Below are 17,283 nucleotides of genomic sequence, written 5' to 3' on the forward strand. Positions count from 1 at the left end.
CAGTCCACGAGCCGTACTTCCAGAAGAAGACAGAGACGGGGACGTCGTTGTCTTCTGAGCCCTCTCGACTGACCGTGTACTCGTAACGAACTCCTGGGTTTGTCTCCTGGAAGAGAAGCTGGGACACACAAGACGATCTCTGAACCACCAGAGAAGAAACCAGACAAGATGGATAAAGTGACCTACTTCTGTGTTTCATCCCGTCTTCCTGAGCACTGCTCTGGAGTCTCTTATTACCACCCAAACTTGGTTCTGTATCACAGGGGTCCAAAACTTCGGTACTGCTCCTCTGACTCTGATCATATCAAAATTCATATCTACCCTCTATCCATCTTCAAAATGGGTCTCTATGGGTCACTGGCTAATGTTATTCCAACCCTTTTCTCATTATCTCCCCGGCTCTTGTCTCTGACATTTCAGTCATTTTTTCTAAAGCGTCTCTAGTCTGGAGTATCTTGAAATGCACTTTTTAAATCAATGTATTATTATCAGTGTTGGGGGTAACGCATTACAAAAGTAACATAATACATGTAATATATTACTTTTAGCAGTAACTCAGTAATATAACTTATTACTTATAGGATTTCAGTAATATTATACCAGTTACTTTGTCAAGTAACTCAAGTTACAAATTGAGTTACATTTGATTAAATCAAAGCACATATTTAAAAAAAGATACAATACTTTCCTAATCAAACTGTGTGTTTTTATGCAAATAACCACTATAGATGACAATAACAAAGGGAAAGAATAACATTTAGAATTGTGGATTGTTTACACTGACTTCAAGGCGGTTTAAATAATTTTTCGGGATGGTTCCGTGGCGGCGATGTCATTCTGCTGCTGCTGTTGTTTTGGTAAAAGTAATGCAAAAGTAGTGTAATAAGTAATGAGTTACTCTACACAGAAAGTAATATTGTAAAGTAACTTATTACTTTCAAATGAAAGTAACTAGTAATATGTAGTATATTACATTTGAACTTAACTTGCCCAACACTGATTATTATTATTATTATTATTATTATTATTATTATTATTATTATTATTATTATTATTATTATTAGTTGGGCTGGTGGTGGTGTTATACAAGGGATCAGTGTTGGTAAACAAACGGCTTACTGGCGGCAACTTTATAATGGGACCCTATGGAGCCAGGCTTGAGTGTCTCACTCTAGCAGGCTGTGCTTTTTACTAAATCCACTTCATTGTAAAAACTGTGACAGTTCACACAACTTTAACACGACATACATATATTATAGATCAGACCCTTGATCTAATTCTGCTCTCACTCAGAATGTCCTATAAGCGATGTGATGTATAGTTTTTGAGATAGTGACGTTTGTTTGGCACAACTCATACCAGTTAACTGCCGCGGGTGGTCGTGATGTCTCACTGATTGGTCATATTGATCTTTAAGAAATCTATGACGTATATGGATCCTCCATTAGTGACGAGGATAAATCGATGGAACGTATCTCCTTCTACACAAGTCTCTAGTACAGTCCACACACCCTACACATTGTAGGGGCGGCTGTAGCTCAGGAGGCAGAGCGGGTCGTCCACTAATCGCTTTGGATAAAAGAGGTCGGTGGTTCGATTCCCACCTCCTCCAGTCTGCATGTCGAAGATACTGAACGCCAAATTGCTCCTGATGGTGTGCCAGCACCCTGCGTGTGGTAGCCTGCCGCCGCAATCGGTGTATGAATGGGTGAATGTACCTAAAAGCGCTATATAAATGCAGGCCATTTACCATTTTACCATTTACACATTCCACTTGAATTAGTTAAGCTTGTAATTTATGCAAACAATAGTCACATTTTACAGTAGAGAAGAGTAAGCTAGTAGAGCAGACATCCAACAGAAATGCTATTGAACAGGTAATATATCATGATGCAAAATTATGGAATAATAATCCTGCTTTGTTATTTGCGTCTTTACTGCATGCGTACACATAGTTAAAAAGAACAGGTACAGAAATTCCTTTGTGCCTGTCTCTATCAGAGCGTTGAACGCTGCTGGGGTACAAATGTAATGTCTCCCCATCTGCCGTTGCTGTTATTTTGTTATTTATTTATTTTATCCTTTTATTCTTTTATTCTTTTATCTTTATTTATTCTTAGGGGTACAATACAGTATATCTGTATTATATACTTTGTCTGCCCTTTAGTCTGGACTGAGGTTTTTTCTCTTGTGCTTTAATACAATGATACATTGTAGCTCTTTCTTGTGATATAAATGTGCTGCTGTGAGCGAACTGCACTTTGCTACTATGCACTTTATATCTCTACTGTGCACTTTAGATCGTTGCTACTGTTGTCATTTGCACTTTAACTATTGTGTTGCACTTTAAACTGCTGCTTGATGGAATTTCTCACGTTCCTTTCCTCATTCAGGTATCCGGCTTCGAATGGGACAGAGCCTGACTCACGCCTCCTCTTTTCCCCATAGGCACAGATGAGACGGTGCATAGTGTGTGCGTTGAAGTCAGTCATAAGTGAAAGTGATACTATAAGAGAGCGAGCCACACACAGATGCCAATCTCAGGCAGAGATAATGTTATTTTGAATGTGTTTAAGCTTAGTTATGCTCATGTGAAAGATTATGGATGTCAAAAGTATGTTCCTCAGTTTTCTGATATCTAATCATGTAATATGTATTTTCATCTTGAAATACATTATGCTAATTCAATTATATATTTTATTATGTTTTAAATATGTTATTTTTGAAATACACATCTTGATGCTCGTATTGTTTCAAGTGACCTCTGCTCCACTGTCATCGGGCGGAGTTTGCTGCAAAGATCTGTTGCATGGTCTCCTGCAAGCGTATGGAGAAGCACACCTGGGCCAAAAGTTCATTCAGGCCGTATATCAGTCCCTATCGAAACTAACATGTTTGTATGTATTTGATGTGGTTTTTTAACGGCAGGGAAAGAACACATCTTACAGACCCGTCTGCACACCAAGTGGTTGAAAGCGTGGAAGATAGGCGTGGGGGAGTTTCCACATCCTGCCCACAATAAACTCACCTGCAGCTACTTGTGTCTAGAGGGTCACCGAAAGATCACTTTTAACAGTTCATTAACATTTCAGGGACACATAATTAAGTTAAAATTGATATGATAAAATAATAGATAGCATGTGTGTATTAATCTCTTCTTCCATAGGTCTATTGATTTAACAAACAACATATGTTTAGAGGAGTGAGGTTTTCCAGCCAAATGCTTTTTGTCTGATTGCGTGGAGCAACAGGATGTAGAGATTTACCAGCATATATTATATAAATTCATCTTTTCTGTTTATTCAAAAATACACATGAATAATCAAATGCTTTTTGATACAAATGTATATTGAAATATGCATAAGATGGATTTTTAACTCTTACGGTACGCCCCCACAAAAAATGGCTTGAGGCGGATGGAAGATAACATTTCTCTTTTCAGGACTACTAAGGAGCCAATATGAGACCATGATCCCTGATGTTTGCTGATGTTGCAGTTTTGGGTGTTGAATAACTTCAAAATTGCCTTACTGGTTACACAAAGAGGGCTATATAATAGTTAGATAAATATTAGCTTATTATTGTTACTACGGCAACTTTAGGTTGGGAAATAAATGTATAGTCAAATTAGTTGATAAATGGTAAGTGCTAATTAATAAGTGTCTTCATCCAAACTGAATAAGGATGAAGCTGCTTTCTCTGTTGTGATAAAAAATGAAACTATCCCTGCTCTTTTTACACTTCTTAGAGAGGTGGTTTTCAACCCAGGGATAGTGAGTCTGAGCTGTCTGAAAACTAGTTCAGCTCCAGACTAAATATAGTTGAATTTGATTCAATCTAGGATGTAGATTAGAATAATTAGTTTAAAGTAACCATATGTAATGTGTGTAGCTTTTAAAATAGAAGAAAATAGCTAAATTAGCTGACCCAAATTATAGAAGTTAAAATAGGAATTTAAATGTATCAGGAGCGTTAGTGTAGATGCTGAAATGTCATGTCACGTGATGCGGGCCTCAGGGAGAAGAACACCCGCCCACGAGGAAGGAAGAGATACTGAAGGAACACACCCACAACACCCTGCCTGACTAAATGATAAAAGCAAAAGGAGACCAATAAACGAGGTCTTTTCTGAATCTTGGTGTTCTCGACTGACAGCTGATTAGTGTTGTTGAGAAATGAGATAAGAACTGAACCGGAGGCTTCCGATTTAAATGGTATGCATATTCTACTTTGAAATTGCTCTGTGTTAACTGCACTTAATATTATATAAAAATATCCTATTACAAGAAATTCATTGTCATCTCTGGTTATTTGATATAAGTTGAAATCTGATTGAACATTGGGGGAAAAAGTTTATAACCATCTGTAAAATTCCTTCTGATCGGGAGAGGGGCTGAGCCCTGTCTCCCGCCAGGTCGGCCGGAGCTGGAGATCCTACTTTTCCCATTATGCTCTAGACTGTTTTTACAATGTTCTTTTTGTCTTATTTGTTTTTATGTATGTACTTCGTACTACGCTTTCTGCAATCCAATTTGCCCTTTTGGGACACTTAATAAATCTTGAATCTTGAATCTTGAATCTTGAATCTACACAGTCTCTGTCTCTGTCCACAGCTAATCTCACATACTACTGGGCCAATCAACCTACTATCTTCTGTGCACATTTATGCCTGTATGCTCTCAACGACCTCTCATGGTTGCACTGATTCACAATTTTTTGAAAAACCTCTTATTGCTTGTTTTATACCCTCATTATAATGACTCTCTGACCTTGGGGGCTCATAAATTATGCAGTCCTTCAAGCAGACGAGTTCCTGAATTCTGTCTCGATGCGTGAAGCCGTGGCAGAAACCTGGTGGACATTTACAAACTACCAAGTGCACTTTTCTAGTTTAATTTGATTTCCTTGTGTTAATTTGAACAGTTAATTTTTCTAGTGCCCGTTCCCCTCCCTCCTCTTCCTTCATGCATACATCCCCCCCCGGATGGTCTACTCCAATTGCACAAAATTCGACACTGCCACTGTGGCTCACTTTACTTTACTTTTTACTTTACTTTATTGTCATTTAGCAGACACTTTTATCCAAAGCGACGTACACCTCACCTGGTAGAGCGCGTACCACAATGGCTTAGTCCTTCGCGCGGCCACCGCGGGTTCGAATCCGACCCGTGGTCCTTTGCAGCATGTCACCCCCTCTCTCTCTCTCCCTACATTTCCTGTCTGCCTACTGTCGCGCTGCACTTTTTCAGGTCCCCAGCAAGCTCGAAGTCGTTCGGACCAACGGCCCTGGAGATACTGTACACGAAAGCCATGTACTGATTGGCCAAATTGCACGAAAATTGGCAGTGCACTCTGTCGGAATCCCAGCAGGACACCCCCCAAGTTTGAAGTCGGTCGGACGAATGGTTCTTGCGATAAACTGCTTTTTGTGTTGCCAGTAGGTGGTGCTGTGACTATGTGCGTGTCCACATTGCATGAAATGCATCACGGTTCTTGCTCACATCAACGGTTCTTGAGATAAACCGCTTTTTGTGTTGCCAGTAGGAATTAGTAGTAGTAATTCCCCTTGACACCCTTGAACCTGCTCTTTGTCTATAAAGTTAGCATTATAGCACCTCGTTAAGCTTTTGACAAGCTTCTCTCATATTCATACTAATTGCCTCTTTAGTCAAACATTAGGTTCAGACAGAATGTGAAAATACACTTTTGAGGCGGCGTGAATGCATATTTGCAAAGTCATTGGAAAGAGATGAATGGAGCAAGATACAGTAGATAAAGAACTATAGTGATGTGAGGCCTTCACTGACGTTGGGACATTCTCAGGTTGGCCTAGAAATTTGCCCCACACAGCAATGCAAAAACCAAGGCCAAAAATCCCATTGCAGCAGTGCGTCATGCACAAATAAAGGGATATGAAACTTCACCTTTCTTCCTTTGTGAAGGTACAGCTTCAAAGCAGAGATGTGACCAAGTCAACTTTTTGCTCACGTCCTGAGATACAAGTTTCAAGTCAAGTCCCAAGTCTAAATGTAGATTACCAAGTCAAGTGCAAGTCAAGTCCATAACAATGTCAAGAGGGCGTCTGGGTAGTGCAGGGATAAAAACATTCACCTACCACCAGGGAGACCCAGGTTCAGTTCCCAGGTTCAGTGGTACTGGTACCTCCGCCTTGGTCAGACATTCCTACAGGCACAATTGGCCGTGTCTACGGGTGGGATGCCGGTGGGGTATGAGTCCAGTTTGCTGCACTGGCGCCTCTGAACTCAAGTCACAAGTCTTTTCTTCATGCATCAAGTCAAGTCTTAAGTAATTACAGTTGTGCCTCAAGTCTGGATCAAGTCCAAGTCATGTGACTTGAGGACCCCACACATCTGGCTTCTACTTAACTAGAGATTATTATTATTATTTTGCACCAGGGGGAAATATACACTGTCAACATTAAGTTGAGACAAATTTAATTTAATGTCCTCCTACCTGAATCCACAGAGGTTCCATGGTCGGCCCAGGAGAGGTCAGGTTCTCTAGATGTCCTGTCCTTTCGTAAGTGAATACTGTCCCAGCTGCCTTGTAGTCTCCGTTCCACTGAATGGTCCAGCCACCATTGAGAAAATACTTGCCGGGGTTGTCACTTCGCAGTGCCAAGAAATTCCCAGCCTCGGCCACCTCCTCGATCCGGATGTCCCACGCTCCCTCTGGGATCAGCCCAATGTCTACATAGCCTTGGAGATAAGTCCAAGAGTGGGACGTTACATTTTATAGAGAGCCAAAGTGGAACGTCACTCCCTGCTTCAGAACTGTACCAGATATTTTCATCCACCATTTATTTTCCCATAGACATTTCGTAAAATGCTTAGAAAATAGTTTTACTTGTTCAAACCAAATGGTTCAGATATATTTAGAAACAGGAGAGACCACATAACATTTCACTCCGACCAAAACGTTAAAAAAAAAATGCGGGTTCAAAGAAAATATTTTTTCGATGTTTTTTTAGGTTTTGGTCCGAGTGAAATGTTCTATGCTCTCCCCCGATTCTAAATATAGCTGAATCGTTTGGTTTGACGAAGTAAAAATATTTTTATAAGCATTTTACTAAATGTCTATGGGAAAATAAATTGCGGAAGAAAATCTCTGGTACAGTGCTGAAGCAGGAAGTGACGTTCACTTTGCCTCTCTATTACCCGATACTGTATCTGCACCTGCCAATCTTACACTGTAACTACAAAATTCTCACTGGTACAAAATAGTAGTTTGTCACCCTTGGAAACACTGCATACTACTGTTCTTCTGTTCCATATGTGAGCTGGGTTTTGTGGTTTTTATCAGAATAAAAACAAACAAACATCTAAAGAATAAAAACTAATTAGAAAGTGACATAAACTAATTAATTGTTTTTCACTTCCTCTTAAGAAGAGATTTAGGATAATTAAATATGTAAATAATTCAAGTGAGGGAGGGTTTGTCTCTAATGCAATTACACGTAAAATAATTTAAATGTAAATAACTGTTTGTTGTCACGGTGATTGCTTTCAGGGACTAATTAAAGCTGCAGTAGGCAGGATTTCTAAATTGGCCTTGAGCAAAAGTAATCCCCAGAATGGGAGAAGGACATTTTTAAGCATGCCAAAATCTCATCGCTATTAATACAGCCATTGCTATTTACTTTTTAAATTAAATTTCAAAGCCTCAGAGAAATGAGGCAAACTCTGAAGCCAGACAGCGTAGCCACAGGTATCATCTGTGTGCAGGTTGCTCTCTCTCTCTCTCTCTCTCTCTCTCTCTCTCACTCTCTCTCTCTCTCTCTCTGGGTGTCTGTCTGTTTTTTAACACCTGGTTGACACCTGCCTATAGGGACTTTATCACGTTGCACCCTCATTCTCTGCTTACAGGTAGCATTTCTTCCGTACTGCATGACAATGTCACTTACGCAATTCAGCGTGACATGTTTGGTATCTTTGGAAAACGTTGGGATCTTGACTAGAATTTAAAATAAACACCTGTGAGTTTGAACAAAGCAGCATGCATTCGTAATGATGCTCCTGCTGGCAGCACCGGCAGGGTGGAAAAGGAAATCGCACTGTCTCTAAACATAATAGAGAGCCAAAGTGAACGTCACTTCCTGCTTCAGCACTGTACCAGAGATTTTCATCCACCATTTATTTTCCCATAGACATTTTATAAAATGCTTATAAAAACAGTTTTAATTGTTCAAACCAAACGGTTCAGATATATGTAGAAACAGGAGAGACAACATAACATTTCAAATATTTTTTAGATTTTTTTTTTTAAAGTTTTGGTCCGAGTGAAATGTTCTATGATCTCTCCCGATTCTAAATACAGCTGAACCGTATGGTTTGACCAAGTAAAACTATTTTTTATAAGCATTTTACGAAATGTCTATGGGAAAATAAATGGCGGATGAAAATCTCTGCTACAGTGCTGAAGCAGGAAGTGACGTTCACTTTGACTCTCTATTCATGGACGCATCCGTCTACTGTATTTACAAAGAAATTGTTGAATTTTCTCAAACTAAGGTCTGAAAGTAACATACCGAGGCCTTCACTCTCCTCGAAGGTTCTCCTCACAGTTTGGCAGGTGGAGCCGTTCCCATGGCAAACGCCACAGCGATCCTCCGTAGCATTAGAGCCGATCACATAGTCACAGCCCACGTTCTATAACACAGGCAGACAGACAACATACAATACATTATCCATTTACAGCACGTTTCACAGTGAGAGAGAGACCAGATAACAGACGCTAATAATGAGTGACTAACCCAAACGTCTGCACAAGCCCGCGAGGCAGCGAGGGATGCTAGAAAGGAGCGCGCGTAGCGAGCGAGATTGCTAGTCTTTATAACGAATGAAGTGGGAATAGCTTCTGCCTCGACTGTGTTACTATAGCTTCCTCAAACCACATGCGGGTGGACTCTGTGAGAGAGAGAGAAACCCTCATTCTATTTCATTCAAATTGAATAATAATAACAATAATAATAATAATAATAATAATAACAACAACAATGACATATGAACCCTTACAGAAAAACCACATGAACTTCACATGTGCAAAATCATGTGATCGCATGTGATCACATGTGATCTTGCACATGTGCAATTTCACATGTGATCACATGTGAAAACGCGTTAAATTTCACATGTGAAAACGGGTGGAAAACATGTGAAACATGTGCTTTGCCCATGAGAAGCGTGTGGTTTTGGAACATTTTCACATGTGAAATGTGTGAAACCCGTGTAAATGTTGTTTTCCACATGTGGAAAACATGTTGCTATACAACATGTGGCAAAACATGTGATCACATGTTATAATATGTGATCACATGTTTTCCACATGTGAAAATGTTCCAAAACCACACGCTTCCCATGGATTTCACGTGTTCCACGTTTTCACATGTGAAATTTCAACATGTGTCCACATGTTCACCACATGTGGACACATGTGAACCTCATGTGTTTTTTCTGTAAGGGCAATATCAATATGTGGCTGGCAGGCAAATTTACAAGCCCTTTTGGTGTAAACCAGTTTAACAAATCCCGCAAAATCATTGCGTCATTGCAACACTTTCCTATATACCGTAAATTCCGGACTATAAGCCACGGCTTTTTTCCCGTTTTTTGGCCCTGCGGCTTATATAACGGTGCGGCTTATCTATGGATTTTTTCAGAAAAAAAAAAAAAAATACAAATAAAATCTCTCTTTTTTAGCACTCTTTCTAACTATAAATCCACTTCTGTTTTAATTTCCTCTCTTGCCCTCTTTTCACCACACCGCGGACACTGTGTGCACTGTAAAAATAAACAGGTGGTGTTGTGTTATGTTGTTTTGTTGAAATGTTACGGTAATACGGTAAATGGGAGCTTCCTCAAACAGCCATCTCTTTCCCGACAATCCCCTCTGTGCGTGACCCCTTACATATGGTAATTACGGTAAGCAAACGGCCACTCGGCCAACAACTCCCTCCCCCGACTACCAGGAGAAAATCACAAACTTCGGCGAATTCACACAAAGGAAGATCAAGGAATATTCACAACAAGACGAGCAGTAGAAGCAACACTCTCTCACTTACCATGGGGAAGGTACGCAGAAATTCACACGACGCAGCTTTCAAGTTGAAAGCAGTCAATCTCGCATTAAAAGAGGGAAACAGAGCAGCAGCGCGTAACCTGGGCATCGACGAGTCAATGGTGAGGCGTTGGAAGGTGCAGCAGGAGGAACTGTCTCAGTGCAAGAAGACCAAAAAGTCCTTCAGAGGTCATAAAAGCAGATGGCCCGAACTTGAAGATTCCCTTGAAGATTGGGTGTTGACCCAGAGAGCAGACGGCCGAGGCGTTTCCACGGTGCAGATCCGACTGAAGGCCAAAACAGTCGCCACCGAAATGAAAATTGAACATTTCATAGGTGGCCCATCTTGGTGCTTCCGATTCATGAGACGAAAGGGACTGTCCGTCCGGGCGAGAACTACTGAACAACTCCCTCCCGACTACCAGGAGAAAATCACAAACTTCGGCGAATTCACACAAAGGAAGATCACGGAATATTATAGGAGTGTGAAAACATCCACAATCACCAACGGGTTCCAAAACGCTGGACTGCTGCGGGATGAAGAGGATGACGCCGCCACAGCTGGCGCTGAGGGCCGTCAGAGGCTTCAGAGGCTGTTCGATGCCGACAGTGACGAAGAGGAGTTCGTTGGTTTTGAGTGACAATGAAGGAGAGAGGAGAGTGGTTGACGAAGCCACCCTGAACCTGTTCGTTTCCGACACTGAAGATGAGGACTTTGGTGGTTTCAGTACGCAGGAAGAAGAGGAAGACGAGGATTAGTGACTTGACTTCTCTGGTTACAGCCGTTTGCTGCACATATAGCCTATTGTTGTGTGATTTTGTCTGGGGATTAGTGACCTGACTTTTGTTTTGTTTTGTTGAAATGTTAATAAATGGGAGCTTCCCCAAACAGCCATCTCTTTCCCGACATTCCTCTCTGTGCACGAACCCTTACATATGGTAATTAAACATCAAAACACCCGCGGCTTATAGTCCGGTGCGGCTTATATATGTAAAAAAACAGTCAATTTTGGTGCTGCGCCTTATAGTCCGGAATTTACGGTACACCAAATCATCTACTAATGCAAACTCTGTAAGTTTCTGTTGCAATCTGTCTGCATCTCCACAGTGCCGGCTCACTGACTGGCATTTTGGTTCAGGGTAATAGGGGGCTCTAGGGGGCAGGCTATCATCTTGGGAGATAACAGCCTCCACGTGGTCGTCTATCAACAGATTAATTTTCATACAGAATGTCACACAGAACGTGCGGAACTAGTCTGCAGAGGAAATGAGCTGAGGGTCGACTAAACACGCTGCATCGTCAATGAAGTCCCAGCAGGGCAGTAAAGTCAAAAAGAAAATAGAGGGGCAAAGTGAACGTCACTTCCTGCTTCAGCACTGTACCAGAGATTTTCTTCCGCAATTTATTTCCCCATAGACATTTCGTAAAATGCTTATAAAAATGGTTTTACTTGGTCAAACCAAACGGTTCAGCTATATTTAGAATCGGGAGAGAGCATAGAACATTTCACTCGGACCAAAACCAAAAAAAACATCGAAAAAATATTTTCTTTAAACCCGCATTTTTTTTAACGTTTTGGTCGGAGTGAAATGTTATGCGATCTCTCCTGTTTCTAAATATATCCGTGCCATTTGGTTTGAACAAGTACAACTATTTTTATAAGCATTTTACGAAATGTCTATGGGAAAATAAATGGTGGATGAAAGTCTCTGGTACAGTGCTGAAGCAGGAAGTGACGTTCACTTTGGCTCTCTATACAAGCATTAGCACTGTATTTGCTCAGAAAATTGGGAGATAAGACAGATAAAACGCTGAAGAGGAGAGAACGACACATGTAAGGCGCAGGGAGCTTCTTGAAATGTGTTGGAACAGTAGGCGTTGCTACCTTACAGATGCCGTTGATGCACATGTCGCGGCTCGTGCTGCCTTCGAGGCACTGCGTCCCATCGGCGACGGCGTCCAGCATCTTTTCGGAGAAATGCTCGTTCAACGGACGGCAGTGCAGTTCACAAGGGTTGACTGAAAGAGTTTTGAGAGGGGTCACAGAAGACAAAGTTGTGATGAGTATAAACACGTTAAAAATACAACTAGGAGGCGGGCACTCGGAGAGGGCAGATCTCCGCCAACAAGGCCAAAAGTCCAGTCTGCTATCAAACGCAAATATCAGATTGGATCTGCTCCAGAATTTAAGCGGTTCTTCCTTGACCCATGCTACACCCTTCCACTAAGTTTCATAAAAATCGACTGTGTCGTTTTTCCATAATGCTAACAAACAGACAGACAGACAAACAAACGGCACCCAAAACACAACCTCCTTGGCAGGGGTAATGAGGAGAGGTGCCAAAAACAAAACCAAATAAAAATCTTATTTTTTAGATTATTTAAAGTAGCTGCATTTTGCCTTAATAATTGGAAATAAATTCATACATAAGGCATCAACTTTTTATATTTGTCTAAAAAGTCTTTAGACCAGGTTGGCTTGATAATGGAAAACATCGGTTGTGGTGTGCCCAAAACTGGCAGTTGTTGTCTCACACCCTGAGTCCAGTTTAAATTGCTCACTTCTGTTGTTGACTGTGACCCACTTGTGGAAGTTGCCCTTGTAAGGCATGGTGTTGAAGTGGCCACACTGGATGTCTCTGAAGGAGGGCAGCTCCTGGAGGCACGTCGCGCTGTTACAGATCTGGTACCTCCGCCTCTCTCCCAGACAGTACTTCCCCCCGTACTTGGGGCTATAGAGAAAAAGCAAAAATACGTTATTTGCAGCGCTGCTGTTTTTAACTTTCTTGACTTCTCTTAATTTTTCAATTAACTCGTGCAGTGCCCGTTCAGAACGGGCCTGAGTGTCTGGAACGGGCCGATTGCTGCTTGCGGCTTTCTCGAGAAATGTAAATACGTACGTTGGTGACGTGGTTTTCCTGCACAGAAGCATTTGATGACGAGTTGCGCGAGTGACGTTCAAATCAGATTTGGTGGATCTGCGCGTCCGCACTCAAGTCACATCAGTCGAAAGCAGATTGGAAACTACCTCCATATGTGGTTTGGGACAAGTGACACAAATCAGACTTGGAGCGTCCAGACTCATAAAACCAATCTGGATAAAGTCATTAATAGGTTCACAATAAAGTTCACAAATCAGATTTGGCCTCCTAGTCTGAACATGGCCTAATTGAGTATGGCTGGCAATTATTCAGTGGCCCAAACCTCCATTTGAATATTATAATATAGGAAATCACAGAGAGTGTGGACCAAAGCAGCTCAAAAGGCAAAAGTATTCAAAGTGAAAAAACGGTGGAGCTACTAGGAGTATTTTTATATATAGCAATATTTAATGTGAAGTAATATATCTGTGTACAAGCAGTTACAAATCAGAATATATCTTCAAAGGTACTACGGGCAAACAAAACGCAACGCGTTTCAACCACGCAGGTCTTCCTCAGGCACTCCCTCAGGCAAATGATGTTAGCTAACATTTGCCTGGCAAATGTTAGCTAACATTTGCCTGAGGAAGACCTGCGTGGTTGAAACGCGTTGCGTTTTGTTTGCCCGTAGTACCTTTGAAGATATATTCTGATTTGTAACTGCTTGTACACAGATATATTACTTCACATTAAATATTGCTATATATAAAAATACTCCTAGTAGCTCCACCGTTTTTTCACTTTGAATATTATAAGAAAAAGATATAATGATACTATTGTGAAGTTCATCCAACAAATCTATTAACTGAAGTTTCGTTCTGAAGCCTACAGGCTAAAGAGAAGCAGCACAACCTGAAGGTTTTTGCAGAGAGAAGCTCTCTGTAGATTACATTATAACACCAGATACTCTCCTGTGTCTCGCCCACATGCTGGAGGTGGATGAAATTATGTATGTGGGTTAAGTTACTTCCCTCCCTAGACAGATTGTTATACAGTTGCAAACAGCTGCTGCATTCATCTATCAGTAAAAGTATGTGTCATTGCACTAACTTACTACTTATTATTGCATTACTTATTGTGTTGAGAGAATCATATCAACTTGATAAATTAAAGGAACAGCTCACCCTAAAATCCAAAATCCATATTTATATTCCCTCTCACCTGTAGTGCTATTTATCCACCTAAACGATATAGATGGATAAATAGCACTACAGGTGAGAGGAAAACTATGTATTTTGGATTTTAGGGTGAGCTGTCCCTTTAAGCTAAAGTTGACTGTTGTCTAAATAAAACATGAACATGTGCCCTGGTTCACTGCTAACTGCTGGCTAATGGCTTACTAACTTTCTGCTAAAACTTCTGTATTTCCATTACATGTTACAGTGCATCCCTCCCTATATAATAGTGATCAAAGGAACAAGGAATCAAGGTAAACAATCCAAAGAAAGTGTTATAAACATGCACCTGTAATCAAGCTGGAGTAATTGAGGATGAAATGTAAGACTTACACTGGGTTGACACAGTCCCTGTGGGCATGCTGCACTCCGGCTCCACACGTCCTGGAACAGGCCGACCACTCGCTCCACGGAGCCCAGCCACCGTTCACACTCTCAGGATGGTGTCCGACGACTACACACTCACCGCTGAAACACCACTGCAACAAACACACACACACACACACACACCGCTGAAACACCACTGCAACAAACACACACACACTCACCGCTGAAACACCACTGCAACAAACACACACACACACACACACACACACACACACCGCTGAAACACCACTGCAACAAACAAACACACACACACACACACACACACCGCTGAAACACCACTGCAACAAACACACACACACACACACACACACACACACACACTCACCGCTGAAACACCACTGCAACAAACACACACACACACACACCGCTGAAACACCACTGCAACAAACAAACACACACACACACACACACCGCTGAAACACCACTGCAACAAACACACACTCACTCAGCACTGAAACACTGCAACAAACAAACACACACACACCACTGAAACACCACTGCAACAAACACACACACACCACTGAAACACTACTGCAACAAACACACACACACCACTGAAACAACACTGCAACAAACACACACACACACCACTGAAATACCACTGCAACAAACACACACTCACCACTGAAACAACACTGCAACAAACACACACATACACCACTGAAATACCACTGCAACAAACACACACTCACCACTGAAACACCACTGCAACAAACACACACTCACCACTGAAACACCACTGCAACAAACACACACACACCACTGAAACACCACTGCAACAAACACACACACTCACCACTGAAACACCACTGCAACAAACACACACTCACCACTGAAACACCACTGCAACAAACACACACTCACCACTGAAACACCACTGCAACAAACACACACTCACCACTGAAACACCACTGCAACAAACACACACTCACCACTGCAACACCACTGCAACAAACACACACTCACCACTGAAACACCACTGCAACAAACACACACTCACCTCTGAAACACCACTGCAACAAACACACACACTCACCACTGAAACACCACTGCAACAAACAAACACACACACACCACTGAAACACCACTGCAACAAACGCACACTCACCACTGAAACACCACTGCAACAAACACACACACTCACCGCTGAAACACCACTGCAACAAACACACACTCACCACTGAAACACCACTGCAACAAACACACACTCACCACTGAAACACCACTGCAACAAACACACACACTCACCACTGAAACACCACTGCAACAAACACACACACTCACCGCTGAAACACCACTGCAACAAACACACACACTCACCGCTGAAACACCACTGCAACAAACACACACACTCACCACTGAAACACCACTGCAACAAACAAACGCACACTCACCACTGAAACACCACTGCAACAAACACACACACTCACCGCTGAAACACCACTGCAACAAACACACACTCACCACTGAAACACCACTGCAACAAACACACACTCACCACTGAAACACCACTGCAACAAACACACACACTCACCGCTGAAACACCACTGCAACAAACACACACACTCACCACTGAAACACAACTGCAACAAACACACACACTCACCGCTGAAACACCACTGCAACAAACACACACACTCACCGCTGAAACACCACTGCAACAAACACACACACTCACCACTGAAACACCACTGCAACAAACAAACACACACACACCACTGAAACACCACTGCAACAAACACACACAGCTGAAACACCACTGCAACAAACACACACACCACTGAAACACCACTGCAACAAACAAACACACACTCACCACTGAAACACCACTGCAACAAACACACACTCACCACTGAAACACCACTGCAACAAACAGCACAATTCTCATCATAAAAAGGTTCAATGAGACATTAATAATAATTATTAATGTCTCATTGAACCTTTTTAGCCTCATCTTCTTGTTCTTTAGTTGACAGGAAGTAAACACAGCATGCTTCTTTGCTGCTGTAGCCAATCCGCCGCTTCAAGGTTGGTCATGTGGCGCTGCCCTTAGAGGCTGTTCTGCACGCCACTGTTGTAGTAGTCTCGTGGCCAGCCTCCTCTCCCTTCCGTCCGAGGAGTCTGTCTGGCGCCGCAGGTCTCCATAACTGGGATAAACCTAAACCCTCCCCTGCTCTACTCTGCTCTCCCATTGGAGCGACTGTTTCGGTGGCAGCCGGATGTCCGCTCCCGGCTTATTATAAGCTCTGTCATTGGCTCCGACCACGTCAATCAAGAGCGGCTTGTGCTCCCTCCTCCCTGTGTGTCGCTGTAAATAGTGCCCTGCCGCCGCAGTGAAAACAACAACGCTAACTAGCTAGCAAGCTAACGGCAGAAACCTACACGCTAGCTCGTTGCTACACGCTGAAAACGGCAAGTTGGATTGTTTTGAAACTATTTTCCAAGGGCACTGCCGCAAGCGCCGCCCATCGCAATCCCACTATGGAGACCTGCGGCGCCAGACTCCTCGGACGGAACGGGGAGGAGGCTGGCCAGCGAGACTACTGTTGTAGTGAGCGTACTCATGCCTGTCTGTTTCGCTTGAACGAGTCTTGACATCTTGATATTCTTCTGTAACCTCTCTCATCCGCCAGACATTTTCACCCTGGAGGACTGCCGCTGACTGGATGTGCATTTTCAGTCATTTGTAGACACTACAGTATAGTGCATGCAAAATCATAAG

The 17,283-nt window shown here is 42.2% G+C and overlaps 2 protein-coding genes across 2 annotated transcripts in view; both read right to left on the reverse strand.

The window, feature by feature from the left end:
- coro2ba (coronin, actin binding protein, 2Ba) overlaps positions 1–17,283 on the reverse strand; it is a 418,611-nt gene that overhangs the window by 181,921 nt on the left and 219,407 nt on the right. The gene's annotated exons all lie outside the window — the stretch shown is intronic.
- LOC310791071 (A disintegrin and metalloproteinase with thrombospondin motifs 7-like) overlaps positions 1–17,283 on the reverse strand; it is a gene marked incomplete at both ends in the record, with an annotated part of 110,864 nt that overhangs the window by 37,667 nt on the left and 55,914 nt on the right. Inside the window, 6 exons of the mRNA XM_083652784.1 lie at positions 1–118; positions 6,475–6,719; positions 8,549–8,669; positions 11,964–12,097; positions 12,641–12,810; positions 14,508–14,653. The exon at positions 1–118 is cut by the window's left edge and continues 24 nt beyond it. Coding sequence (XP_083508910.1) covers positions 1–118; positions 6,475–6,719; positions 8,549–8,669; positions 11,964–12,097; positions 12,641–12,810; positions 14,508–14,653 — 934 coding nt within the window. The remainder of the gene's footprint in view (positions 119–6,474; positions 6,720–8,548; positions 8,670–11,963; positions 12,098–12,640; positions 12,811–14,507; positions 14,654–17,283) is intronic.

The sequence above is a fragment of the Poromitra crassiceps genome (assembly GCF_964638095.1).
Source record: "Poromitra crassiceps genome assembly, chromosome: 16".
NCBI classification, from domain to species: domain Eukaryota; kingdom Metazoa; phylum Chordata; class Actinopteri; order Beryciformes; family Melamphaidae; genus Poromitra; species Poromitra crassiceps.